The sequence below is a fragment of the Nomascus leucogenys genome, chromosome X (genome assembly GCF_006542625.1).
Source record: "Nomascus leucogenys isolate Asia chromosome X, Asia_NLE_v1, whole genome shotgun sequence".
Lineage (NCBI taxonomy): Eukaryota > Metazoa > Chordata > Mammalia > Primates > Hylobatidae > Nomascus > Nomascus leucogenys.
Genome location: NC_044406.1, coordinates 15,273,940 through 15,301,823, shown reverse-complemented (window position 1 = coordinate 15,301,823; position 27,884 = coordinate 15,273,940). Strand labels below are relative to the sequence as shown.

At 42.7% G+C, this 27,884-nt stretch overlaps 1 protein-coding gene across 1 annotated transcript in view; it reads right to left on the bottom strand.

Annotated features, from left to right (window-relative positions):
• The window catches only part of TXLNG (taxilin gamma), a 58,983-nt gene that overhangs the window by 5,635 nt on the left and 25,464 nt on the right, over window positions 1–27,884 (bottom strand). The window contains exons 2-8 of the mRNA XM_003261094.4: window positions 20,517–20,820; window positions 19,141–19,232; window positions 10,855–11,025; window positions 9,331–9,525; window positions 6,085–6,204; window positions 4,491–4,565; window positions 1,163–1,255 (exon numbers count right to left, since the gene is read on the bottom strand). Of these exons, the coding sequence (XP_003261142.1) occupies window positions 1,163–1,255; window positions 4,491–4,565; window positions 6,085–6,204; window positions 9,331–9,525; window positions 10,855–11,025; window positions 19,141–19,232; window positions 20,517–20,820 (1,050 nt within the window). The remainder of the gene's footprint in view (window positions 1–1,162; window positions 1,256–4,490; window positions 4,566–6,084; window positions 6,205–9,330; window positions 9,526–10,854; window positions 11,026–19,140; window positions 19,233–20,516; window positions 20,821–27,884) is intronic.

Sequence of the window (27,884 nt, the reverse complement as noted above, 5' to 3'; positions counted from 1 at the left end):
CTGCAGCCACGGACAGAGAGGAATGTGTTCCAGTCCCAGAGGACCAGAAGGATGGCAGGTGGAACTCTGTTCCACCTCAACAGTGAGTCTGTGCTGGCGTCCAGCTATCACCTGCACTGTGCCTAACAGCGCCCCCTCGATTGCAGCCTCAACTGAAAGGACTGGCAGTCAGAACGAATCTGCTGTTCATGGAATTCTCCAGATTACCAGGTCTAAAAATACCTGGAGGTGGTAATTTGAGCACCAATCAGCCACATTGTAACTGAGTACATGTTAATGTGCCAAGCACCGTCTGAAATACTCTATTTCATGAAAGGCAGGTTTTTTGTTACCATTTTTAACAGTGAAGGAACAGAAAGGTTAAACAACTTGTCCATAGTCACACGTTCTATGATGCAACTGGGACATGAACCCAGCGCACACGGTCTCCACCACTATGTGAGATCTAATAATAGTCATGACTAACATCTATTGAATGCTAACAAAGTGCCAGGCACTACTGTACTTCTCCCCAACCCAACACTATGTTTTTAAATCCCCCATTTTTAAGGGAAGGATGCCAAGTAAAATAAGGCTGGCTGGCTGGCTGGATATGTATAGAATTATATATCTTGGTCCTTAGCTTGATCTCAAGGATATCTCTTTCCTTAACATAGGCAGGAAAATGCAACAGAAGCGAAAGAATTGGTTTGGTCAGGGGAGAAAGAATTCAGTGGGAGTAAAGATAAGAAAGAGAAGCTAAAAAAGGTAGAAACACTGATATATCAACCAACCAAAATATATGATTATTCTTCTGGGCTTGGATGTCTTTTAATAGTTAATCTCCAAGGACAGAGTTTTATGAGAGGGCTGAGGATGATCCTCTAAAGTGGTTAAAACAAACAAAAAACAGCAACACACCAAAAAACCACCACTTTATTTCTAACAAGTTGCATTTAATATAGGATTTCACTATAATAAAGGTAGAATTCTAAGAGCATAGAGAACATTAGCTACTTGGGGTACATTGAGGGCAAAATGACCAAAAATGCCACTGGAGGATCACTAAAGAGAAAATGAAGACAGTATCGTAACAAAGGAAACTCAGCAAAGTTGTAATCACACTTAAAAGAGCTTACACAAATTCCATTTGATATAATATTCTACTAAAATATGTAAATACCTTTTCCATTTCCTGTCTGAAGGTTGTAAACAGTTCATTGCTTTTTGCCATGGTAGTCTGGAATTCTTCAAACTTATCCATATAAAGAGAAAGCTATAGGAAAAAAAGGAAACATTCTGAGTTCCATGCAAACAATTCCAGTTCCCAAACTTTCAAAAGAATGTAGTATGGTTACTTACTACAAGTGACAGAAATACGAACAAATGCACATCCAATCCTTGGACACCAGACATAGATGGCTAAAGTTCTGACAACCCACAGAAATGCATTAAAACTGAGGACATTCTGTTGACTTTAATGTTAGATCTCCACCCATTGATCATAACACAGCCTGAAGGATGTGGTGACTATAAACGTCATACATGTGGAGTGCTCGCCCAAGTACCCCTCTCTTGCCATGTGAAAACTGTCCTTGGGAAAAGATCATTCCTTTAGAATACCACCTGCAGAGTTCTTAGTTTGATAGCAATGGTATCTCTTTCCTTAACGAAGGGAGGAAAATGCAACAGAAGCCAAAGAATTGGTTTGGTTGGGGAAGAAGAATTCGATGAGAGTAAAATTAAAAGAAAATATAAAGAGATCTACTCTTAACATAGTCCTACCCTCAAGGAATTTTTATTTAAGGATGAGGAAACAAATGCTAACCAACAAGGCAAGCAAAATATAAAATGCAGTCACCATCTTCTCCCCCTTAGAAAGGAGTCCAGAGAAGTACGCGGGGAAGGGCACAGTGAGGCTCAGGATACTTAGGGGAAGGTTCATGTGGGAGGCCTGAGCTGGGCCTCATGGGTGAGCTGAATGAGTTCATCTTAGACCAGGAGGGAACCTTTCAGAGACTATCCAACATAATCACATTATTTTCAGGACAGGGGAACAGAGAGAGACCCAGAGGAATAAAGTATTTTGGGCAAGATCACACGATAGCTATAAGAAAAGCAGAGAAGAATAAAGGATCTTCAGAGGCCAACAAATAGCATAAGCAGTGCTGGATGCAGAATATTCAGCAGCACCACCTAGCGCGCAGGATGCGGGGCAGGGTGGAATATGATGGTGCCCACCCAGCCACAGCCAGCAGGGGGACGGGCCATCCAGGAAGCACTTTAGCAGCACGCACTGGTGTGGTGGACGCAGAAGCCAACTGAAAGTTAGTCATCTCACAGTGACCTCGTGCTTGTTAGGCTAGCTGAGGTCCCTGTGAGGTGGCCAAACCGCGTCTGCACAAGGGCCTGGCCTGGGATGAGGACAAAGCAGGAAGAGAAATGCAGGGTGACCTGGAGAACACACAGGATTTGTTAGCAGACACTGACGGGGCCTCTGACATGACAGGCCTGGAGTTGGGGCAAGAGTGGTGCTCACGCAGAGGGAGGGAGCAGTATTAGTGCCTGAGGGACATTCGAAATTACAGCGGTTTTGATGTGGTCCTTTAAGGTCTCACTGTTGCTCAGGCTGGAGTGCAGTGGCGCAATCACGGCTCATTGCAGCCTTGACCTCCCTCTTGGGCTCAAGCAATCCTCCCATCTCAGCCTCCTGAATAGAGGGGACTATAGGCACACACCACCACGCCTGGCTAATTTTTGTATTTTTTATAGAGATGGGGTTTCACCATGTTGCTCAGGGTGGTCTCAAACTCCTAAGCTCAAGCGATCTGCCCACCTTGGCTGGGATTACAGGCATGAGCCACTGCACCTGGCAGGCATGGTCCACTTTCATTGAAAATGGAACATCCAAATAAAGACTGTCCCATGTGAGAGTTCAACGCTGGCCCAGTGGGTAGCCAGTAAGTGGCCACTATCATCACACATGGACCTCCATGGCTAGATTACAAAACAGCGGGTCAAGACAGCACAAAGACTTTGAGTTTCACCAGCAGATGCTGGGAAATGACATGGTGAGGGCAGAGAAGGTGAGACATGCTTGGGAAGGACAGCCACATTTAGGTAGAGGAAAACAAGAGGTGACAGCAAAGGAAACAAAATAGTGACTGAATAAGAGGACTCTGAGTGGTACAGATCACAGACAACAGAAGCTACGGTGGTGACAGTACAACAGAATTGGAGCTGGCCTGGGGGCTTGGTAAAAGGGCCCTCTGCTGACTTCCGCAGCATTATCAATGACACCCACCTTCAGGAACATCTTCCAAAGCCATCTGGAGACTTCGTACCTTCTCCACATCAATTCTCATCTCTATTTACATGGACAACTGACTGTATAGGGCTGATAAGTAAGGGATTCAAATCTCCTAGAAGCTTTCTGGCATGATCTTCAGTTCCAAAGATTCTTCATATCTGACACCTCTTGAATATTCACTCCTTATAAGTTGGGCTAGCTTTATAGGACCTTAAATTCATCACATTGTAAGATGTTCGCAAAGAAAAGCAGCACTCCAAAGAGGTGCTCATGAAGACCACGCCAGTCTCAAGGTATCAGTGTTATTTTATGGCTAATCTAGAGTCTTCACAAAAACTTATATGATAAACTTTTAAATAAGTAACACTCAGCCAAATGTAATCTAGTTAACTGAAAAAAAGATGAATGTATAGGTACAGATGCCTAATTTTACCCATCTGTAAAGCCACGGCAAGTCTTTCCTGTACCTTTTTTTTTTTTTTAAGGAGATAACTCCTCCTACACTCATTCCACACAAGGCAACCACAGAGAGAGATCACAGTAGGACACACTTACAGGGTCTGGAATGAACAAGAGGGAGGGCCCTGATGAAAAACACCAGCACAAGCGATCCTGCCGCCTCGGACTCCTGAGTAGCTGGGACTACAGGTGCACGCCACCACACCCAGCTATACGTAGTTTTTAAAACAACTTACATGCTTATAGCACAAAACTCTAACGATATTAGAGTTCACTATATGAAACTGCCATTTTTTTAGGCCAAGAACATATTCTTGTCTTCTTTAGCAATTTCATGTGGTTCAACTTGATACAAAAAAAATATGCAGATGTATCAGTTTTCCTTTAGTGGGAAATTTAGTGGTAACCGACTGAAAAAGGGAGGAATTATCTGGGCTCTTAGAAAGGGTCACTGAAGACAGATCGACCAACCGTCCCAGGCTGCCTGAGACGGGGCATTTCCTGGGACACGAGACTTTCAGTACTAAAACCAGGAAAGTGCTGGGCAAACTGGGATGAGGTAGTCAACCTAAATGAAGAGGAAAATACCAAGAGGGCCATGAGATTTCTGCCTCAGTCCTGGTCAGCTCTGGCTGGGAAAAAGCAAAAAGCAAAACCATCTTAGAAGGGATTGAAGATATGCAGAATCAAAGGAACCACAGATTTTTCTTACAAATTGTACTATCCCCTGCTGTGAAGTTACCTGCTGTTTCAGTTGTACTTCTTGCTGTTTCATTTGTTCGTATTTGTGCCTCGATTCTGTCGCTTCTTTTAATAACTAGAAAACAGAAACATTCTGGCAAAATGCTAATAGTAATTACAAGCAGGACCGAATATGATCCAGTTAGGCTTCACCCTTCTGCTATTTTAGCAAGAACCACAGGTCCACAGATGAAACAGTCTGTTCCACAAATTGCCATTTACGTGTATCTTCTATCTGTCCCGCTGGTTAACACTTAGGAATGTAGGAATAATCTTTTATTGCTGAAGCAGAAAAAGTACCCTGGGGGCCTAATACGGTTTACAAAACTCAGAGGTAAATTGTTGTGTTTTAGGTGAAAATAATTACACGTACAGTATTAGCAGAGAACATGGCTGATAATCTTGATATTATCTGGGTGACTTAGAAAAGCCCCGCTATTCCCTGAGGCAAGACGAGGCAGAGTGAAAGGGTACGGGGAAAGCAACGCAATCAATCTGAGACCTGGTTTCTGAGTGCTTTTTTAGAAAGCGGGGAGGGGGTGGACATTCTCATTTATATATAGTACTTGTGCTTTCAAGAAAATTACAAAGTTGCATAGTAGGCAGTTGTGAAATTCAGTCCCTGAAGTAAAATATCACACATAGTCCAAAGAAGCCTAGAAAAGTCCTACTGAAGCAACCAGAAAGTACACACATGTAATGTGTGTGTGTGTGTGTATAAAATTTATACTCCAACTTTGGAAATGATAACCATTTCTCAGCTGAACACTGGATACTATTGTCAGTTCATATGGAAGGATCACATTGTGAAAAACATGTCTCTCTAAACCCTAGATGCACTCAGTGTGACATGCCCACATGACGAGGGCCACTCAGGAACTGAATCCTCACACTGTGCTCATGTCAGGACCGTGGATCCAACAGTCTGCATTATTGCAATCATTTCTCCCTTGCGGATAAGCACACTTAGCTGAATTTGCACATGGTAATATACATACCCAATGAGATTCCACTGTATTCACAATTACTGACAGGCAATAGAATCTGAGCATACGTTGGCAACAATGCTGAGTGATTAGGGTAGAGAATTCTGTTTAAATTTTATCAGAAAATTATACCAGAGTAAGTAAATAAATGACTTCCCCAGTTTCAAGTTACTTGTTTGAAAATGAAATGTAATCATATATAGGAGACCTGTGGCTTGGTAAGCTTGTTAAACTGAATCACCAAATTTAACGTGCTAAATGTGAGCACAACTCTTGAACCTGATGACCATTATCTAAGATGGGAACTAAATATTCTAAGCACAGAAAAACAACAAGTGCAGGTCTTCCCACTGATTTGGTGTAATCTCTCCAGTATATTTTCTGTATAAAAGGTTAAATAGAAATAAACAGCCAAATGCTTTCTAACACACACACACCACAACTCTCTTCTCAATCTACAGCAAAACACCAGCTGGCATGCCCCGAGGTGCTACATTAAAGGTAGAATAGATAAATGTTTCAAACGGCCTTGGTTACAATTTGATGTTTCAAATGGCCTCAGTTACAATATTGGCAATAATGTGTTTGTTTTTAAGAAGTAGAACTTACAAACTCTCTCTCTCTCTGATGTTTTTCATCAGCTTCTTTTATCAGCTGTGTCGTTTGCTGCAGTTTGGCATCCACGAGCTGTTGTTGCAGTTCCTTATGTTTGAACACCTTATCAATGTGCTATGGGAAAAGGAGAGTTTCTTCCATCACTCACCAAAGAAAGGAACACAGTGGGGAGGAAACATCACAGCAGTTACAGCACCATGCTCACCCTGCTGTTCTGCTGCTACCACCGCAGCTAAGAACACCAGCTCTCTCTCTGTCCCTGTATACTCCGCTTAGAGAAGTGGCGATTCGACACCACCTTGCAAACCATCCCACACGGGCAGAAGCGCGGCCCTCTGACTGCTGCCCATTCCCCCGCCCTGTCAGACATGGGCTGTCCCCCTCACCAGCTTGGTACTTCCTATTTCTGCCACACACTGAAAATAAGGCTCAGAGTGCACCAAGGCAAAGAAGGATAAGAAGAGCAAAGTACTAAACCATACATCATGCACACAGTTCCTTTTTTCCCTCCCCATATTTTCCCAAATTCCCCAGCTGGAGGCAGCATGGTATGACGGTAGGAATGGCCCAGGTCAAATCCCGGCCAGTGTGTGGTCCTGGACTAATTCCTCTCCACGCTGGAACGCAGTGCCCTCCTCTGTACAGGGGGTTACCTCCACCTACCTTGCAGAGCTGTAACAGTAAATGCGATGGTGGCACTAGGTAAGGTGCTTGGTGCCTGGCACACTTTAGACATTTGGTAAAAGCTCGTTAGTATTTCCAAACAAAACTGTTAAGTGGTTACTGATGTATAATAAAGTCAACAGAACAATCCCTTCCCAGCTGGAGAAACGGAACTCTTCCAGTTATAATACCCTATATAAGAGGGGAAAATGCTGGTTGGTGAAGTAAGGTGGTCTAACTATGTATTGAGAGCACCACAGACAGCTGATCTTCGCCTGCAAGTAATTTGATCATTATATTCTGACCAAAGAACATTACATAAGACACAATATGATTTAAACAAATCTGATTTTCAAATCTGCTACATCAGTTATGAGGTACATAGACTGTCAAAACAAACAACAAAACTAAAAGAATCATTTTAAGACAATTAAGGGCTTTATAATCTAATAAAAAGAAAATTTAACCTCTACGACAAAAAAGACGTTTCTTCAATAAATACACTGTAAGAATAAAGGGGGGAAACCTATATTTTAGAGACTGGCGTTATAGAAACCAGTGAAATGGACTTTCTTTGGATCTTGTTTCAAACAATTTCTCTTTTAAAACGAAGCTGATCCAAAAAATTTGAATAGTGACTAGATACTTAATATTCAGTAATTGTTATTTATTTGAGACAGTCTCACTCCCGTCACCCAGCCATGCGTACAGTGGTGGTGATCCTCCTGCCTCACTCTTCCGAGCAGCTGGGACTACAGGTGAGTATCACCTCACCCGGCTAGTCTTTGTATTTTTGTACAGACAGGCTTTCGCCATATTACCCACGCTGGTCTCAAACTCCTGGGCTCAAGCAATCCTCCTGCCTTGGCCTCCCAAAGTGCTGGGATTACAGGCGTGAGCCATTGCACCTGGCCTATTTGTTAATGTTTTAGGTATGAAACTGGTATTGTGGTTATACTTAAATCCTCATTTTTTTGAGCTACACATTCAAATATCAATGGAATATTTGACATCTTGGATTTGCTTCAAAATAATCTAGGGGAACAGAGATGAAATTATCAGCCATGTACAGTGGCTCACATCTACAATCCCAGCACTTTGGGAAGCCAAGACAGGGGGATCACCTGAGCCCAGGAGTTCAAGACCAGCCTGGGCAATTTAGCAAGAAACTGTATACACACACACACAGACACACACACACACACACAGACACACACACACACACACGGAATTATGGTTTCATCTGCTGAAGCCAGGTGCTATATTATCTCTCTACTTTTTGTTAAGCTTGAAATTTTCCATAATTTTTTTTAAAAAAGCAAAAGGCAGTAAGAAAAATAAAATCTTTAAAAAAAAAAAAGCAGTTTTTGAAGGGCTATATGTAAAACTATGAAGTTTGAGTTGAAAACAGGATAAAGTGGCCGGGCGCGGTGGCTCACGCCTGTAATCCCAGCACTTTGGGAGGCCGAGGCAGGCGGATCACAAGGTCAGGAGATCGAGACCATCCTGGCTAACACGGTGAAACCCTGTCTCTACTAAAAATACAAAAAATTAGCCGGGCGAGGTGGCAGGCGCCTGTAGTCCCAGCTACGCGGGAGGCTGAGGCAGGAGAATGGCGTGAACCCCGGGGGGCGGAGCCTGCAGTGAGCCGAGATCGCGCCACTGCACTCCAGCCTGGGTGAAAGAGCGAGACTCTATCTCAAAAAAAAAAAAAAAGAAAACAGGATAAAGTAACACACAGATGCCTGATCTTTTTTTTTAATTTGAATCAGCTTTTTGAATCCATTTCTGTAAGGAACATAACATAAAAGCCCAACATTTTACTAATGTTAAAGGCAGAGATGCACCATTTAAAAAAACCTAAAGCCTCTAACCCTGTCCATCGGACCTCTAAAAGTGAGGAACTTGAAAAACCAGGTTAGTACCTTTTAGCAAATAGGTACTAACCTGGTTTTTCAAGTTCCTCACTTTGTTCAGAGGACACTACCTCTGAAATTCCAGATTAGCTTATAAAATAATTCCAAGTCTTCACTGAAGGCCAATGGCCAAGTTCATTAGCCATGGATCTTCCCAGTAAACTTTTTACCCTTAATGGGCTTATGTGTGAGGGGTTAGAAGTAGGTTTTTCCTCCCAAATAATATAAAGCCCTCATTTAAAGAAAACAAAAAAAAAATCTGAAACATAACTGTACAGGTATAATTCAATGGTAGTGGATACTGTACAGATTATCATAGATGTCTGAGATACACGGTATTTGGGGCCCAAATATTTATTATTAGCCTGGATAATGGAAAACAATCTACATGCGAAAATTGCAATCTTCCAGTATTTCATGGAAGACAAGCAGTACTTAATGGGTCTTCTAGAAATAACCTCCCTTATCCAAACCCAGTGACTCCTGGGACATCAAGTGATGATCTCACTTGTGGTGCCTGATCGTTTCCTAATAAATAACTGACTGCCACTATGCATATGCAAAGTTCTGAAACACCCATGACAGCGGTTTTACTTTAGGTGTGAATGGTGACACTTTTGCTAATCTTGAGAAGCCGTTTAAATAAACCAAACGCAATTACCTCTTCCCTCAGTGCATACTGTTCGATGAGCTTCTTCAGCTTCTCCCCCAGCTCGATGTTCTCCTGTCGGAGTTTGGCGTTGTGGATGTCGTGCTGCTCCAGTTGGGCTTGAATTTCATTTAAGGTAATCTGGAAATGTGCAGTTGCTTCTTTACGTCGTTCTTCTTCCTCTCGTGCCTGCTGCATATTTTCCTCCTTATTATCCAAAATAATTTTTGTTAATAATACAGACCTATAGAGAAGATGCTCACAAGAGAAGCTGCTGCAACATGGGTTCATTTGTTGCTGCCCTGACATGTTGCCTCTGAACTACAATTCCTCCCCCTTATTTATGACCAGAAGGCTCTCATTGAAAAGCAAGCAGTTTTTCCTAAGTAGACGGATAACCAGAGAGATGCAAACTGTCCTGCTACAAAATAAATGTTATGGCTGTCTACAATTCACTCTACTGCAATACTCGCCGGTTACACAGGCCATCATCTTAGATGGGTCGGAAGAGATCCTGCCCCCTTGCAGCTTACTTTCTGGGTCACACCTACTCCCTAAAGGGCAAAGGACAAATGGAATCCTCATCTCAAAAAGCTTCCTTTCTGTAACTACTTTCTGATGATTAAAAAGACAAAACAAAAAATTTCAAAGCTTACTTTCAATTCTTGCTAGGATATGATTGTCAAAAGACCTTTACATGTCTGAACTGTTATCAGCCTACTCAAAATATTGATTTCCTATGGGAAAAAAAAATACCACTTACTTTGACATCTAAATCCAAGGGCTCAAAAGCAAAGAAGATAATAATGGCTCCCATACCAGGTGAAGATCCATTTCAAGAGTGCGCTTATAGTCTAGGGCCTTGGGAGTTTGTTGGGGCATAAAGGGAGTTTGATCAGAGATCCTGCTCAAAGTCATACTGCAACTGTACATGGCAACAGGCCTGTCCCATTCTAAGAGGCAGATTCCTTCCCGCGGCTCTGCTCCTTTCCTTCTTCCCCTGTTGGTATCAATGAATCTTTGGATACCTATTCCCTCTTCCTTTACAATCAGCCAAGGTATAAGTGGTTTCCTAAAAGTACTTAGCAACTGAATGGCTGGGGGTGGGCCAGTGGACCTGGCCAATGCCCCACCCAGGAGCTCAGCAGTTCTCCCTTCCCAGACTGTTACTAGTTTCTCATTTCACTGCAGCTTTTCCTACTTGGTGATCAGCTGTATCAGTGCTCAGCAGAAAACTGGCAATTCTGAGCTTCCTAAGCCACGGCTTTAAGCAGGAGGGCCTTGAGCGTAGATTCCCGGGGGCCAAGTATGAGGCAACTAAGACGCTCTTCCTTGAACAGGAAACCAAAACTTACGTAGAAAGAATTGGTCTTACATTTACAATGACCTCACACAAGGCATCAGGCCAAGCAAAATAAAAAGCAAGGCAGTATCTGTCTCCAAGTAGAGACAAGGATTTGTTTCAGATAGGTACAAGGTTGATTATGAAATCAGCTAAGTCCCTCCTGAAAAAAACAGACAAATGAAGCAACTAACCTTTAACGTCTTATTGTGACGCTGAAGTTCTCTGCAAAGAGACTCTAGCTTGCTTCTTGCCAAGATAGCCTTGCTATGTTCACTCTGCAAGTGAACTTTCTCTTTCACAATCTGGGCTTGCTTCTTCTGCAGGATCTTCATTTGCTTCTGAACATTCCTGCTCTCCTCCAGCTAAAATTCATAAGCACTTTATATTTAGGAAGTACAGTAAAAATCCTACAGTTATGGCTAGAATTATAATGAGAGCTATGGAACACATTTTCAAAAAGTTAAATACTATGGTGTAATATATTATTTAAATTGTTTCATGCCATGCTACACTGCCAACCTTCTCTTCCAGTTGTGACAAAAAAGTAAGCAAATTTAGGGCAGCAGAAAATAATCAATCTTTTTCGTTTTTAAAAAAATCCTTTAGACAGATTTAATTTTCACAACCCTTTATTATCCAGGTTTTATAGAAGAAATGTATACGCCTGGAGACATTAATAAGTTGCCTAACATTCTTTAATTAGTACAGATAATCAGTATGGGGTGAGGTGGGATTTGAACCCAGCAGCCTGAATCTCTGGCTTTCTTCACTTCCGTATTGGCCTGCTATCCCCTGGGGTCCTGAATTTTGCAAGCTTCCTGACTTCAGACACTGATCACAGATCTTCTTCCTGCTTTCAACCCAACAACTCACAAGCAACATGAGCTCCTCAACTTCCAGCCACAATCTTGTGCTTTCTGAAGGGTGATGCCCTTCAACTGGATACCTCCTGCCCCAGAATTTTCCTGGGCCCACTGGGAACACTGCCCAAGTATTCCAGCCTTAACCCTTTGGAAAATAAACCAGCTCCAGTTCTAGCTGAAACCTACTCCAATGCTGAAGGCCAGGAGTGACTCAGTGCTAAAGCCAGGCATGTCCCGAATTGCTGTTTGCTGGGTGAATGTCTGTCTAGATCATTTCCTACCTGGCAAAAAACCTGCTGAAATCCAAATATTTTAACAATCAATTTATTGTGCTTTGGGGTTTTGTTTTTTTACTTTTATTATCATTTTTTTAGACGGACTATTATTCCGTTGCTCAGGCTGGAGTGCAGTGGCATAATCTCGGCTCACTGCAGCCTCCACCTCCCGGGTTCAAGCGATTCTCCTGCCTCAGCCTCCCGAGTAGCTAGGACTACAGGCACCTGCCACCACGCCCAGCTAATTTTTATATTTTTAGTAGAGACAGGGTTTTGCTATGTTGGCCAGACTGGTCTCAAACTCATGACCTCAATTGATGCACCCACCTTGGCCTCCCAAAGTGCTGGGATTACAAGCATAAGCCACCATGCCCGGCCGGGTTTTGCTTTTTTGAGATGGAGTTTCGCTCTAGTTGCCCAGGCTGGAGTGCAATGGATCGCGCCATTGCACTCCAGCCTAGGCAACAAGAGTTAAAGCGATTCTCCTGCCTCAGCCTCCCAAGTAGCTGGGATTACAGGCATGTGCCACCACGCCCGGCTAATTTTGTATTTTTAGTAGAGATGGGGTTTCTCCATGTTGGTTAGGCTGGTCTCGAACTCCCGACCTCAGGTGATCCGCCCACCTCAGCCTCCCAAAGTGCTAAGATTACAGGCATGAGCCACTGACCCTGGCAGGGTTTTGTTTTTTTAAATGATGTTTTAGGAGTCAATACCATCAAGTTTTACACCCACAGGCTACTATACTGAAACAGTCATCAGAATCTAAAACTCAGTAAACAGCACTCAGGGTTCTTTGTAAGAAGAACTGCTGCAATTTTGGGTATGGAACAAATCAGTCTGTTTCAAGGTTAAATCAACATGAACAGATAAGATGGCAGCCTTACTGACCTTTCAATAAAACTTTTACTGAAAAAGAAAATGATGCTGAGTCACAATTTGAAGAGCAAGAGTGACATCTTGTGGCCTACCAAAACATATCACGCATCCTTACAGCCACACTTACAGATAATAAAAACACCTTTACTGAAATTCTTGCAGGAAAAAAATCATTGTTTTTGCATAATTTTGTAAAGCAAAATTACTGCGAACTGTACGCGGCCGCCCAGTTTAAGAGGCTGCAGGTCCGGCACACACTAGCTGTAATTTCACCAGGGTGCAGAGCTCCTGCCTTTCCTGACCCCGGGTTAGAGCAATCCTGAATCCGGTGTTCATTATTCCTTTGCTTTCCTTTCTATATAATTTCATTTCAACTGTGTGTACTTCTCTAAAAAAAAATCCTTTTGGTTTTAGCTGTTTTGACTTTATTGTAGCTAGTGCAAATGAGGAATTGAAATTTTCATTTAATTTACACTAATTTAATAAGCCACATGTGGCTGATGGCTACTGTTTTGGACAGCACAACTCGATTACATTGCTAGGACTCATCCACATTGTTGGCATGTAGCTGCAGATCAGGACTTAGCAGATTTTTTCTGTAAAGGGCCAGCAAGTAAATATTTTAGGCACTGCAGGCCACATATGGTCTCTGTCATGTGTTCTTCTTTATTTTTAAACATCTTAAAAATTAAAACCATTCTTAGCTTATGGGCAGTGTAAAAACAGACTTTGGATGCTTTTGGCCCACAGGCTGTATAATATTCCACTTTTTAAAAACACAGCACACACACAAACATACCACACAAAGTGAGATCTTGTCTCTAAAAAATAAACAGTGAGCCATGATTGCGCCACTGCACTCCAGCCTGGGTGGTAGAGTGAGACCCTGTCTGAAAAATAAACAAATAGATAAAAAATAAAAACACACCACACATACACACAAAACTCTTTATTAATCCATCTTCTTGTATAAACGGGCATCTGGGCTGTTTCTAGGTTTTGTTATTACTCACAGTGGTATGAACATTCTCATGTGTTTCCTGGTATACACGTGTCAGGAATTTCTCTTCTGTGCAAACATCAGAAATGAGGTTGCTGGGCAATGATTTCTAAATGTTTGATTTCACATGACAATGGCGAACTGATATTCCCAACAGCAATATATAAGAGACCACGCAGATCCACATCCTCTCCAAAATGATCAGATTTCTTCATTTATGCCACTACAATAGACGTAAAATGGCATCTCATTGTGGTCCTGATTTGCATTTCCCTAATCACTTATCAGGTGGAACATCACTTTGAATGTTTGTGGACCTTTATGTTAAGGTATCTTCGTATCTTTTTTTTCCACTTCTATGAAATGTCCCTTTCATGTCTCTCATCCAGCTTTCCATAGGGCTATTTGTCCTTTTCACATTAGTGTTCTTTAGATATTCTTGATACTAAATCGCCTGCTGGTTATATTTGTTGGAAATATGTTCTCCCCAGTTTGTAACGTTGTCTCGCTTTTTTTTTTTTTTTTCCTGAGATGAAGTCTTACTCTGTCACCCAGGCTGGAATGCAGTGGCGCAAACTTGGCTCACTGCAACTTCCGCCTCCCCAGTTCAAGCGATTCTCCTGCCTCAACCTCCTGAGTAGCTCGAACTACAGGCGCGCAACCACCACGCCCAGCTAATTTTTTTAGTAGAGACGGGCTTTCACCATATTGGCCAGGCTGGTCTTGAACTCCTGACCTTGTGATCCGCCTGCCTCAGCCTCCCAAAGTGCTGGGATTACAGGTGTGAGCCACCGCGCTTGGCCATCTTCTCACTTTTTTCAGGGCATCTTTTGACGAAAACAAAGTTCTTAATTTCAATAAAGCCAATTTGTACAATCTTTCCTCTGACAGTGCTTTTTGTGCTATAAGAAATATTTCCTAAACTCAAGGTTGGAAAAATATCTATTGATAAATCAAAATAATATCTAAAAATTTCAAAGCTTAATTTTTGACATTTAAGCCTTTAATCTATTTGGAATTGATTGTTGCCTCTGGTATGTAAGGATCTAATTTTACTTTTTCCTCATAAGGATAACTTTTTTTTTTTTTTTTTTTTTTTTGGAGATAGCATCTTGCACTGTCGCCCAGGCTGGGTTGCCATGTGGCACAAACTCACTGCAGCCTCCAATTCCTGGGCTCAAGCGATCCTTCCACTTCAGCCTCCCAAGTAGCTGGGACTACAGGCGTGCATGCGTGCGTGCGTGCGTGTGTGTGTGTGTACAGGGTCTTGCGACGTTGCCCAGGCTGGTCTTGAACTCCTGATTGTAAGCAATCCTGCTTCAGCCTCCCAAAGTGCAGATGTTACAGGGCTGACCTACCATACCTGGCCAAGATAACCACTTTTTAAGTTACATTAATATCACAAGGATGGCAATTCTCCCCCAAATCTATCTACAGATTCTGTGAAATGCTCTTTGAAATCCCAAATAGTGCCCCCCAACACATGGAACTACTAAATTGAATCTAAAATCTATAGAGAGTAAAGGGCCAAGAACAGCCAAGATACTTCAGAAGAGTAAGGAGAATGGAACCTACCCAAGCATATATTAAGATTATTACGCTATAATAATCTATACGAACTGACTACAGGATGGGAAAGAATAGCATTATAAAGTACTTAAGGATCATGTTAATGGTATCCACAGCTAAAAGCAAGATGCTACAATTTCATGAATCCATGTGATCTGGTGAACATGTTGGCCACAGGGTCTCTCCAATGGACAATCCCAGTTACAGTAAACAGAAATCCATTCCAACTGCTCCACAAAACAGTTATGCATGTCAGTGCAACAAGCACAATGACATCAGATGATATATGTCATAAAGGGGCAGAGGACAGTGATGGCAAAAGGGAACTTTTCAGAATAATCCTTGGGAAAAGGCTATGACTCCCTTGGTGGCCTCACCTATATATACTCTACTTTTTTTTTTTTTGAGACAGAGTTTCACTCTTGTTGCCTAGTCTGGAGTGCAATGGCACGATCTCGGCTCACCGCAACCTCTGCCTCCCAGGTTCAGGTGATTCTCCTGCCTCAGCCTCCTGAGTAGCTGGGATTACAGGCATGCACCACCACGCCCAGCAAATTTTGTATTTTTAGTAGAGACGGGGTTTCTCCATGTTGGTAAGGCTGGTCTCGAACTCCCTACCTCAGGTGATCTGCCTGCCTCGGCCTCCCAAATTGCTGGGATTATACGCCCGGCGTATATCTACCTTTTAAGTGAAATATGTGTTGCTTCAAGAAATCTAGCTTTAGAACATTTTCTGGAAACAATACACATTTTGTCTTTCAAATTTCTGGCACAAATCTGTATAAAAGAGAGATTACTCACTAGGAAAGTCTTCAGTGTGTCACATCCTGAAATGAACACAGTCATTACTGCTGGTGCTTAGCAATAACCTTACCCATAATCAAAACAATAAAACCAAAACCCACAAACAAAAACACCCTAGGCCCCTGCTACTTCAAGCGTGATCCAAGGTCTGGCAGCATCACTGTTGCCTGGGCATTTGTTAAAATGCAGATCCTCAGGCCCCAACCAAGACCTAGTGAATCAGAATGTGCATTTTAACCACAAGTTCAATGATCGGTGTGAGTCTGAGAACAACTACTCCAGATCACTATTTGTTCTCTCTTCTAACCAATTCATGGCTGTCTGTCATTGTCACATCACTGGGTTGAGTAGCTAACCTTCGACACTGCTTTTTCTGGTTTTTACTCTTTTCTCCATTTTTTCTTTTCCCTTTTCTGTTCTTGTCTTTCTTCTTTTTCCACCATTTCTTGCATGATTCTCCCCATGTGAAAGGCACCAAGGGAGACTGGCTTCCACAGGCAATGGAAGCATTCCTTTCCTAAAGCCATCAATCCAACCACGCTGTGTTTTCTGCCATCTTTGCATTTGTGACTGCTCTGGGACATTTTCATTGATGCACAGGGCATCCTGTTGCTACAAATAGTGGAAGGTGCCAGGCTGCTGAATGCCAGCTAAGTGAGGTATACCTGGACCACTTCATAAACTAAGGGAAAGTAACTGTCATTTTTTCTTTCTTTTTTTTTTTTTTGAGACAGAGTCTCACTCTGTCGTCCAGGCTGGAGTGCAGTGGCGCAATCTTGGCTCACTGCAAGCTCCGCCTCCCGGGTTCACACCATTCTCCTGCCTCAGCCTCCCGAGTACCTGGGACTACATGCACCCGCCACCACACCCGGCTAATTTTTTTTTGTATTTTTAGTAAAGATGGGGTTTTACCATGTTAGCCAGGATGGTCTTGATCTCCTGACCTCGTGATCCACCCGTCTCGGCCTCCCAAAGTACTGGGATTACAGGTGTGAGGTACTATGCCTGGCCTGTAACTGTCATTCTTGAAGCAATAAACTAACAGAATTCAGTTTTTTTATTTTTTATTTTTTTGAGATGGAGTCTCGCTCTGTTGCCCAGGCTGGAGTGCAGTGGCATGATCTCGGCTCACTGCAACCTCCGTCTCCCGGGTTCAAGTGTTTCTCCTGCCTCAGCCTCCCGAGTAGCTGGGATTGATTACAGGCTCCCGCCACCATGCCAGGCCAATTTTTTATATTTTAGTAGAGACGGGGTTTCACCATGTTGGCCAGGCTGGTCTCGAACTCCCGACCAAGAGATCTGCCCAACTTGGCCTCCCAAAGTGCTGGGATTACAGGCGTGAACCACCATGCCCGGCCTCAAAATTTTTTTTTTTTTTTTTTTTTGAGACAGAGTCTCGCTCTGTCGCCCAGGCTGGAGTGCAGTGGCACGATCTCAGCTCACTGCAAGCTCTGCCTCCCGGGTTCACGCCATTCTCCTGCCTCAGCCTCCCGAGTAGCTGGGACTACAGGCGCCCGCCACCACGCCAGGCTAATGTTTTTTTTGTATTTTTAGTAGAGACGGGGTTTCACCGTGTTAGCCAGGATAGTCTCGATCTCCTGACCTCGTGATCTGCCCACCTTGGCCTCCCAAAGTGCTGGGATTACAGGCGTGAGCCACTGCACCCCGCCTCAGAATTCATTTTTTCAGAGCTGATCATTGATTTAAAAAAGAGTAATGGCTTATGATATGGAATTAACTGTTTTAACAGATGAAGATGCATATAAATTGTATATGATAATTCACCTATTTCACAAAAGGCAATAATTTTAGCATTTATATTAGAACCACTTATTCTAAAAGTTTCCCACAACCATTCCTTCAAAGGGTTCTATGATTTTCCCATTCTTCAATTCAAATAGGATGGCAGGGTTTCCAAGTTGAAACTGCCTTCACGGGCCGGGCACGGTGGCTCACGCCTGTAATCCCAGAACTTTGGGAGGCCAAGGCGGGCGGATCACAAGGTCAGGAGATGGAGAGCATCCTGGCTAACACAGTGAAACCCCGTCTCTACTAAAAATACAAAAAATTAGCCAGGCGTGGTGGCACGCGCCTGTAGTCCCAACTACTCAGGAGGCTGAGGCAGGAGAATCGCTTGAACCCAGGAGGCGGAGGTTGCAGTGAGCCGAGATCGCGTCACTGAAATCCAGCCTGGGTGACAGAGCAAGACTCTGTCTCAAAAAAAAAAAAAAAAAAAACCTCCAAAAAGAGAATTAATGCTACCCGTAATATAGCTGAGAACAGACGGGCGCAATGGCTCGTGCCTGTAATCCCAGCAATTTGGGAGGCCGAGGCGGGCAGATCACGAGGTCAGGAGATTGAGACCATCCTGGCTAACACGGTGAAACCCCATCTCTACTAAAAAATACAAAAAACTAGCCAGGTGTGGTGGCGGGCGCCTGTAGTCCCAGCTACTCGGGAGGCTGAGGCAGGAGAATGGCATGAACCCAGGAGGCGGAGCTTGCAGTGAGCTAAGATCACGCCACTGCACTCCAGCCTGGACCACAGGTGAGACTCCATCTCAAAAAAATAAAATAAAATAATATAGCTGAGAACAAACTCTTTGATAAGGTCAGTGTTCCTGGAAGATGGAAAAAAGGATGCAACACAGTAGATGCTAAATAAGTATTTCTGAGACAAAGTATTGTTTTAGCAGACGATTTCATGTAACTCACAATCTCAATCAAAACAGTCCTCGATCTCTAGAATTCCCTTAGGAAAAGTTTAAGACAGGAACCACTACACCCCAACTGAGTGGCACCTAAGGCATCACAACATAGCAATGGAAAGGCTGACTTAGACTCTAAAACCGAGTTTTAGAAAATCTATGCCACATCTTAGTATTACAATGTTCCCTATATATTACCTCATAAAATTAAACTAGACGACCAATAAAAAGCCCCAACAAACCAGATTCTCTTCTTCAATTTCAGAATAAAATATAATTTTACATTTAAGGCCATATCAACTTCGTACTTTAAGAAATTTATCAAGCACACACACATTTTGATATATTTTATATGGCTCTCACATCCTTGACTTAATACTCACAAGATCAGCATATTTCTTACAGAGAGCTGCCAGCTTCTCCTCTGGGGTTGAAAGGGTGTTTAGGGCTTGCATCAGTAATAAAACTTCTTTTCCTGATGATTAACAAGAAATGAAATAAGTCCCAGAAGAATGAGATCAAATCTAACCTGTAAATTCTACTAACAATTCCCGTGCTCTGACATCCAGAGTAAACTAATTTACACCTATGATTATAGATAAGAGATTTACCAGCTCAATGAAAAAGGCAATTTTTAAATTCTGGATTAGCAGGCCTCACTCCCCTCCCCATCCCTACCCCAAATTTCTTAACTCACTCACTAACACTGCTAGCTATTTATAAGAACTCTTGTTAAAAGCTTATAAATTTCCTTGCCTAATCACTGATGTCCAAGTTAAGACAAAGGGCAAGTTACAAAGGGCATGGAAATTTTTTTAAAGCTTCCTCCTAACCAAGTTCGAATATAGAAGCAAGTTCAAAGGGAGTTTCAGTTGGTACTACACTTTGCCAAAGACACACATAATCGCAGGTGAACATATCTTTTCCTATGAACAATTTAAAAACATATGCTTTTCTTATGATTTACTAAGTATATTCTATGTGTTAACTAAGGTTAACTAACTAAAGGATGACAAGCTAGCTCTTCCCGTGGGGAAAGACCTTAACAATATTGTAAGGACTTTGGCAGAGAGAGGCAGGTGGGTGAGATAGGAGGGGACTAATGGCATTTCAAAGTAAGGGGTAATCTTTTATTTATTAAGCTAGGTGATAGGTACCATTTTTATTTTTTTAATGTTCATTCTTATATGTAAGATATTGCATCAAAATATGTATCTTAAAATAACTCTGACATACAGACTGCTATGGAGGAAAAAGGGTGACTTCAAAAAAGAATGCTTTTCTACTCACATAAAATTTTATTAATGAAATCTTCTCTCATTTAACCCAAGGCCAATAAGACCTTTAAGAGACGATTAAACACGATTACTGAAAATGATCAGAAATAACTGCAATGTGGCCGGGCACAGTGGCTCACACCTGAAATCTCAGCACTTTGGGAGGCCGAGGCAGGAGAGGACTGCTTGAGCTTAGGAGTTTGAGACCAGCCTGGGCAACACAGTGAGACCCTGTCTCTACAAAAAAATTTTTTAATTAGCCAATTCTTGATTATTTGGAAAAAAAAACTAAGCGTCCTCTCTGCTGTTTTCGCCTCCTGCACATAACTGCAGCAGACACATGGGCTGACCTCACCGAAGAAGACACTAGGTGTGTTGGCTAAGCACCTCTAAAGTGGCTGTGTTCAAAATTATCTGGGCTGCAGAAAACACAAGTAAAATGATTAGCATGTGAAACGTCCAACCACTGAACAGATTATTACCTAAGGTTTTTTCTTTGTTCCTGTTGCACTCCGAATCTTGCTGACCATCAGGGGGATCTGTTCGAGCTTCTCCCCCAGGGATTTCCTCTCTTGACTCTTGTGTGCAGTATGCTGGGCTCACCAAATTCCTGTTCTCTGTTATAAAGTCACTGCCTTCATCCTCTTCCAATGAATGCTTGTTACTTGTGCCACCACAATTTGAGTCTTGATGTTGAAGAATATCATTTGATTCAGAGTTACACAATGTATCTGCTTTCACCCCTAGCCCACAAATTCCAGCTTCTTCCATTGTGCCAATTTCAAACTAGAGGAAAGGAGAAGGAGAAAAAAGATGGAGAAGGGGTTAAATCAAATGTAATCAATGTTTACAAGCAATGGAACATCATAGCCTGACGGTTTTTTCTTCCTTAGTGGTTTGCAAAATTGATGTAAATATGGTACTTTCTAGGTTTCACTGAGAGGTGACCTAACTATAAAGTATAAGGAAATTAGTTAAAATGAATCACACAACTGTGCAGTACCAAAGGAGGCAAGAAAGCCATTTAATTATAAATCTAAATTGATTTCCATATAAAAACTCACCACTTAATTAGCACCTTAACAGAAGTGAAACTGTCCCCAGTTAATGAATATTAATTATTCTGATCTTATCCTCAAGGAGACAGTACAGCAGGGATGGCTAGCTAGCTATCCATCAAAACCCCATGCTCCCCCAAGTTCCTGTGGAGTTGGCACTATGAGACAAGTGCCCAGCCAGGGACTATTCCCCAGCCCCCTTACACCAAGGGGCAACTTCCATGTGAAGTTCCCACCAACTGAATGCAGGCATAGGACATGACTGTCCTTTCTGTAACAAGACTTTTATTCTTAGAAGCACAAGTTCTTTCTCCACCATCTCTCCCCGACTCTGGCAAAACACAGACATCTCCAAGACCCTAAGGGATGGCAGAGCCACAGGATAAATGCAGCCTGGGCCTCCATATCCTACGTACATACAGGAAAGCCACCCTACTTACAAAGAAAACCTACACCGGACTATAGGTGAACAAGAAATAAACTTCTCTCATGCTAAGCCATGGAAATTTTGAGACTGATGTTTTAAGCAGCTATCCCTGCCCTAATACACATGGTAAAGATGCCTTTATTCCAGTATGTTATTCTTATGTCAGTAATTTTACCTCACTCTGTCTTCTATCACATTGTTAACCCTATTTGAGTTTTTTCCCCTTGTGAACACTACCTGGTCATGATGTGGCACAAAATTTAAATTCTGTGCATTTACTCTCTGTATGAAAGAGGGCCTCTTCCTTTTCTGAATAATACAGTTGAGGTGAGGAGATGTGTAGTATCCTCTTATCACAAATGGACAAAAGCTACTTTCAAAATTTATGGGAGAGCAGATATTTGAGATTTTAGGTTACAATCATTTTGTGCAACTGAAGAACTCAAAATATCAAAGTAGGAGGGAATGGAGAGGTTAAGGAAAATAAAATCTTATATTTTATAGTCTAATGTTGATAAATCCAGTACTGTGCTTTCATAAGAACAAACTGGCAAGGACACTTTGAAAAACTCTTTGGCAATATATGGATACCTTCTAACCCAGTTAACTCTACTCCTGGGATTTTGCCCAAGTGTGTACATATGTGTATCCAAAGGCCAAGAATAAAGGAGCACTATTCCTAATAGCTCCAAAATGGAATCAACCCAAATTTCTATCAGTAGCAGAATGGATAAACTATAGTATCAAAGCAGTGAGAATGAACTAGTGTTGGATGCAACCACATAGATGAGTTTCACAGACCTATGTTGTGAAAAAGGTGCTAGAAGAGTATCTACTGTAGGAAAACATTTATGTATAAAGTTCAAAAACACGGCAAGCTAATAAATGGTGCTAGAAATCAGGAAAGCGGTTACCATTGGGGGTGGGGCCTCCTGGGGTGCTTGTAGTGTTCTATTTCTTGGTCTAGATGAGGTGACACATTCACTTTGTGAAAATTCATTAAGCCTAACATTTATGATTTGTATACTTTTCTCAATTTATGTATTTCAGTAAAGTTTATTTTAAAAGTTGCAATTTATACATTATTCAAGAAGAGGAACCAAAACAAATATTTTCCTCTAAGAAGAGGCATTAAAGATATGCTGCTTTTCATGATGCTTTTAAAATAATGTGCATGTAATACTTTGATATCTTAAAAAAATTAACACATTAAGGGGAAATGGGTTATCTATTTCAGAGTTATGGTTTGATGCCACACTCTAAGCCTAATTCAGATAGAAAAAACTTACAAATACTGAAACTCTTAAATTATTTGAAAAGATTTTAAAAATTCACTTCCATATGTATCATATTCTATAGAGCAATGTTTCTCACGCGTAACCCATAAAGTTTTTCAAAAATTCACAACGGCACGCATCGTGGGGCATGCCTGTAGTCCTAGCTATTTGGGGGGCTAAGGCAAGTTTGAGGAAAGCCTGGGCAATATTGTGAGACCTCGTCTCTTGGGGTGGGAGAGGATTCACAATCAAGTTTTAGGAAAAATCATTTGTAAGATTTTACTACTGTAGAAACTTCTTAAAATTGTTAATAGGCCAGGCGAGGTGGCTCATGCCTGTAATCCTAGCACTTTGGGAGGCTGAGGTGGGCAAACCACTTGAGGTCAGGAGTTCAAGACCAGCCTGGCCAAAATGGTGAAACCCCGCCTCTACTAAAAATACAAAAATTAGCTGGGCAGAGGTTGTAGTGAGCTGAGATCACGCCACTGCACTCCAGTCTGGGTGACAAAGCGAGACTCCATCTCAAAAAAAAAAAAAAAAAAAAAAAAAAAAAACAACATTAATATACCCAAATAACATACTATAGCAGTATTATTATTAACAGAACAGGTGCAAAGTGATAATTTCAATGCTACATTTCACATGTAACTACTAGTTTCACCTCTACTTTAATCAAATATTGAAATGTCATGTACTAATTGGGCACATAGATATATAAAGAGACCCTTTACACAAAAGCAATAGAAAGAGAAAAAGTGAGTACTATTAATACCATTTTCCCCAATTAAAAAAAAAAATTTTCGGACAGGCGCGGTGGCTCACGCCTGTAATCCCAGCACTTTGGGAGACTGAGATGGGCAGATCACAAGGTTAGGAGTTCAAGACGAGCCTGACCAACATGGTGAAACCCCACCTCTACTAAAAATAAAAAAATTAGCCAGGTGTGGTGGAGCACGCCTGTAATCCCAGCTACTCGGGAGGCTGAGGCAGGAGAATCGCTTGAATCTGGGAAGCGGAGGTTGCAGTGAGCAACCACTGTACTCCAGCCTGGGTGACAGAGCGAGACTCCGTCTCAAAAAAAATAATAATAGCTTCAAACCTATTCCCTGAAAACCATTAGGTGTAAGAATGGCACTACAGGCCGGTCACAGTGGCTCACGCCTGTAATCCCAGCACTTTGGGAGGCCGAGGCAGGCAAATCACTTGAGGTCAGGAGTTCGAGACCAGCCTGGCCAACATGGTGAAACCCTATCTCTACTAAAAATACAAAAAATTAGCTGGGCATGGTGGTGGGTGCCTGTAATCCCAACTACTTGGGAGGGTGAGTCAGGGAGAATTGCTGGAACCCGGGAGGCAGAGGTTGCAGTGAGCCAAGATCGCGCCACTGCACTCCAGCCTGGGTGACAGAGTGAGACTCCGTCTCAAAAAAAAAAAAAAAAAGAATGGCGCTACAAAATTACAATGCTGGCTGTAAATATTGATGAAAAGTGTATAAAGAGGTAATAGAAGGGCTGGGCGCAGTGGCTCACGCCTGTAATCCCAGCACTTTGGGAGGCCGAGGCGGGCAGATCACCTGAGGTCAGGAGTTTGAGACCAGCCTGACCAACATGGTGAAGCCCCGTCTCTACTAAAAATACAAATTTAACTGGGCGTGGTGGTGCATTCCTGTAATCCCAGCTACTCGGGAGGCTGAGGCAGGAGAATCGCTTGAACCTGGGAGGCGGAGGTTGCAGTGAGCCTAGATCACGCCATTGCACTCCAGCCTGGGCGACAGAGCAAGACTCCGTCTCAAACAACAACAAAAACAAACAAACAAACAGAAAGAGAATAGAAGACTGCTTATCTCTAATACAGAATTTCTCAGACATGTAATGATAATAAAACCCACACAATCCCAGAAAATATGGTGTCAAGCCGTATCAAAAATATAGTGAGCATGAAATTTGTAGAAAAAAGGGGAAGCATAATTTTCACCAAGAAAACCCTGAGGCCTGTCCTAACCCTGAGGCTACTTGAGGAATGAGATTGGTTCATTTGTAGTTTTTCAGTTCCATTAGCGATTTATTTTGTAACACCTTTATTGTGATATAATTCACACACCATACAATTCCCCAACTTATAGTGTACAGTTCGCTAATTTTTAGTGCATTCACAAAGTTGTGCAAACGTTATCACAGTCAACTTTACAACACTTTCATAACCTGAAAATGAAACCCAGTTCTCCTTAGCTATCAACCGTTAATGCTTCTATAACCTTCAGCACCAGGCCACTAATCTACTTGCTGCCTCTATGGATTTGGCTATTCTAGACACACTTCACATGGAGCTATACAATATGTGGCCTTTTGAGTCTGCCTATTTTTTCTTTTGAGATGGAGTCTCACTCTGTCGCCCAGGCTGGAGTACAATGGCACGGTCTCCGCTCACTGCAACCTCTGCCTCCCGGGTTCAAGTGATTCTCCTGCCTTAGCCTCCCAAGTAGCTGGGATTACGGGCACCCACAACCATGCTCGCCTAATTTTTTGTATTTTTAGTAGAGACAGGGTTTCACTATGTTGGCCAGGCTGGTCACGAACTCCTGACCTTAGGTGTTCCACCCACCTTGGCCTCCCAAAGTGCTGGGTTTACAGGTGTGAACCACCACGCCGGGCTGAGTCTGCCTATTTGCATGTGGCAAATTTTCAAGGTTCCTCCATGTTATAGCATGTATCAGTATTCCATCCCTTTTTATGGCTGAATAACATCCCTTATACAGATAGACTACATTGTATTTATCCATTCATCAGATGGACATGTGGGTTATTTCCAATTTTTGGCTATTATGACTATTTCTTTTTATTTTTTTTTGAGATGGAGTCTCGCTCTGTTGCCCAGGCTGGAGTGCAGTGGAGCGATCTCGGCTCACTGCAAGCTCCACCTCCCGGGTTCACGCCATTCTCCTGCCTCAGCCTCCCGAGTAGCTGGGACTACAGGTGCCCGCCACCACGCCTGGCTAATTTTTTGTGTTTTTAGTAGAGACGGGGTTTCACCGTGTTAGCCAGGATGGTCTCGATCTCCTGACCTTGTGATCCGCCCACCTCGGCCTCCCAAAGTGCTGGGATTACAGGCGTGAGCCACCGCACCCGGCCAATTATGATTATTTCTGCTATGAACATTAATGCATTCATTTTTGTGTGGACATTTCTCCAGGGTACAGTCCTAGGAGTGGAACTGCTATATGGCCACTCTATGTTGTACCTTTTGAGGAACTGTAAGACTATTTTCCCAAGCAACTGTACTTTTTTTTTTTTTTGAGACGAGGTCTTGCTTTGTTGCCCAGACTGCACAATGCAAGCTTACTGCAGCCTCAACCACCTGGGCTCAAGGGATTTTCTCGCCTCAGCCTCCCAAAGTGCTGAGATTACAGGTATGTGCCACTACACCAGGCTCATTTTTTTTTTTTTTTTAATTTTGTAGAGGGAGAGTCTTGCTATGTTGCCCAGGCTGGTCTCAAACTTCTGGGCTCAAGCAATCCTCTTGCTTCAGTCTCCCAGGGCACTAGGATTACAGGCGTGAGCCACCATGTGCAGCTCATTGGTACCATTTAAAATTCCCACTAGAAGTGTATGAGGGTTCCAATTTCTCCACATCCTCAGCAACACTTGTTATTATTATTTTTTATAGCCATCCTACTGAGTGTGATGGTACCTCACTGTGTTTTTGATTTGCATTTCCCTAATGACTAACAATATTGAACATCTTTTCATGTGCCTATTGGCCATTTGTATACCTTTTTTGAAGAATGTTTTTCAGATCTTTTGCCCATGTTAACTGGGTTGTTATTTTATCGTTGGACTGTAAGAGTTCTTTATGTAACTAGCTACAAGTCCCTTACCAGATATATTTCTCAGATGTCTTCATGGTTACCTCAACTTGGAAGAACAGAACAATAGGCCTGGTGCAGTGGCTCACACCTGTAATCCCAGCACTTTGGGAGGCTGAGGCGGGCAGATCACCTGAGGTCAGGAGTTCAAGACTAGCCTGACCAACATGGAGAAACCCTGTCTCTATTAAAAATACAAAATTAGCCAGGCGTGGTGGTGCAAGCCTGTAATCCTAGCTACTAGGGAGGCTGAGGCAGGAAAATCACTAGAACACAGGAGGCGGTGGTTGTGGTGAGCCGAGATCACACCATTGCACTCCAGCCTGGGCAGTAACAGAGAAACTCCATCTCAAAAAAAAAAAACAAAGGCTGGGCGCGGTGGCTCATGCCTGTAATCCCAGAACTTTGGGAGGCTGAGGCCGGTGGATCACGAGATCAGGAGTTTGAGACCAGCCTGGCCAACATGGTGAAACCCTGTCTCTGCTAAAAATACAAACATTAGCCGGGCATGATGGCACGCACCTGTAATCCCAGCTACTCGGGAGGCTGAGGCAGGAGAATCACTTGAACCTGGGAGGCGAAGGTTGCAGTGAGCCGAGATCGTGCCACTGCATTCCAGCCCGGGACACAGCGAGACTCTGTCTCACAAAAAAAAAAAAAGAAAGAAAAAAAGAAAGGAACAAATAATCACTTATTTCAAAACATCATAAGGAGATGTAATTAAAAGTTACTCTTGTTTTCAGATTAAAAGTATACAGGTCATTGGCCAGGCACAGTGGCTCACACCTGTAATCCCAGCACTTTGGGAGGCCGAGGCGGGCGGATCACAAGGTCAGGAGATCGAGACCATCCTGGCTAACACGGTGAAACCCCGTCTCTACTAAAAAAAAGCAAAAATTAGCTGGGCGTGGTGGCGGGCGCCTGTAATCCCAGCTGCTCAGGAGGCTGAGGTAGGAGAATTGCTTGAACTCAGGAGACAAAGGTTACAGTGAGCCAAGATCGTGCTACTGCACTCCAGCCTGGGCGACAGAGCAAGACTACATCTCAAAAAAAAAAAAAAAGAAAAAAAAAGAAAAAAAGTATACAGGTCATTTACTATTACCACTATACAGCAAAAAGACAATGTAAAGACTCAGGGTCGGGTGCGGTGACTCACGTCTGTAATTCCAGCAGTTTGGGAGGCTGAGGCAGGCAGATCACGAGGTCAAGAGATGATCGAGACCATC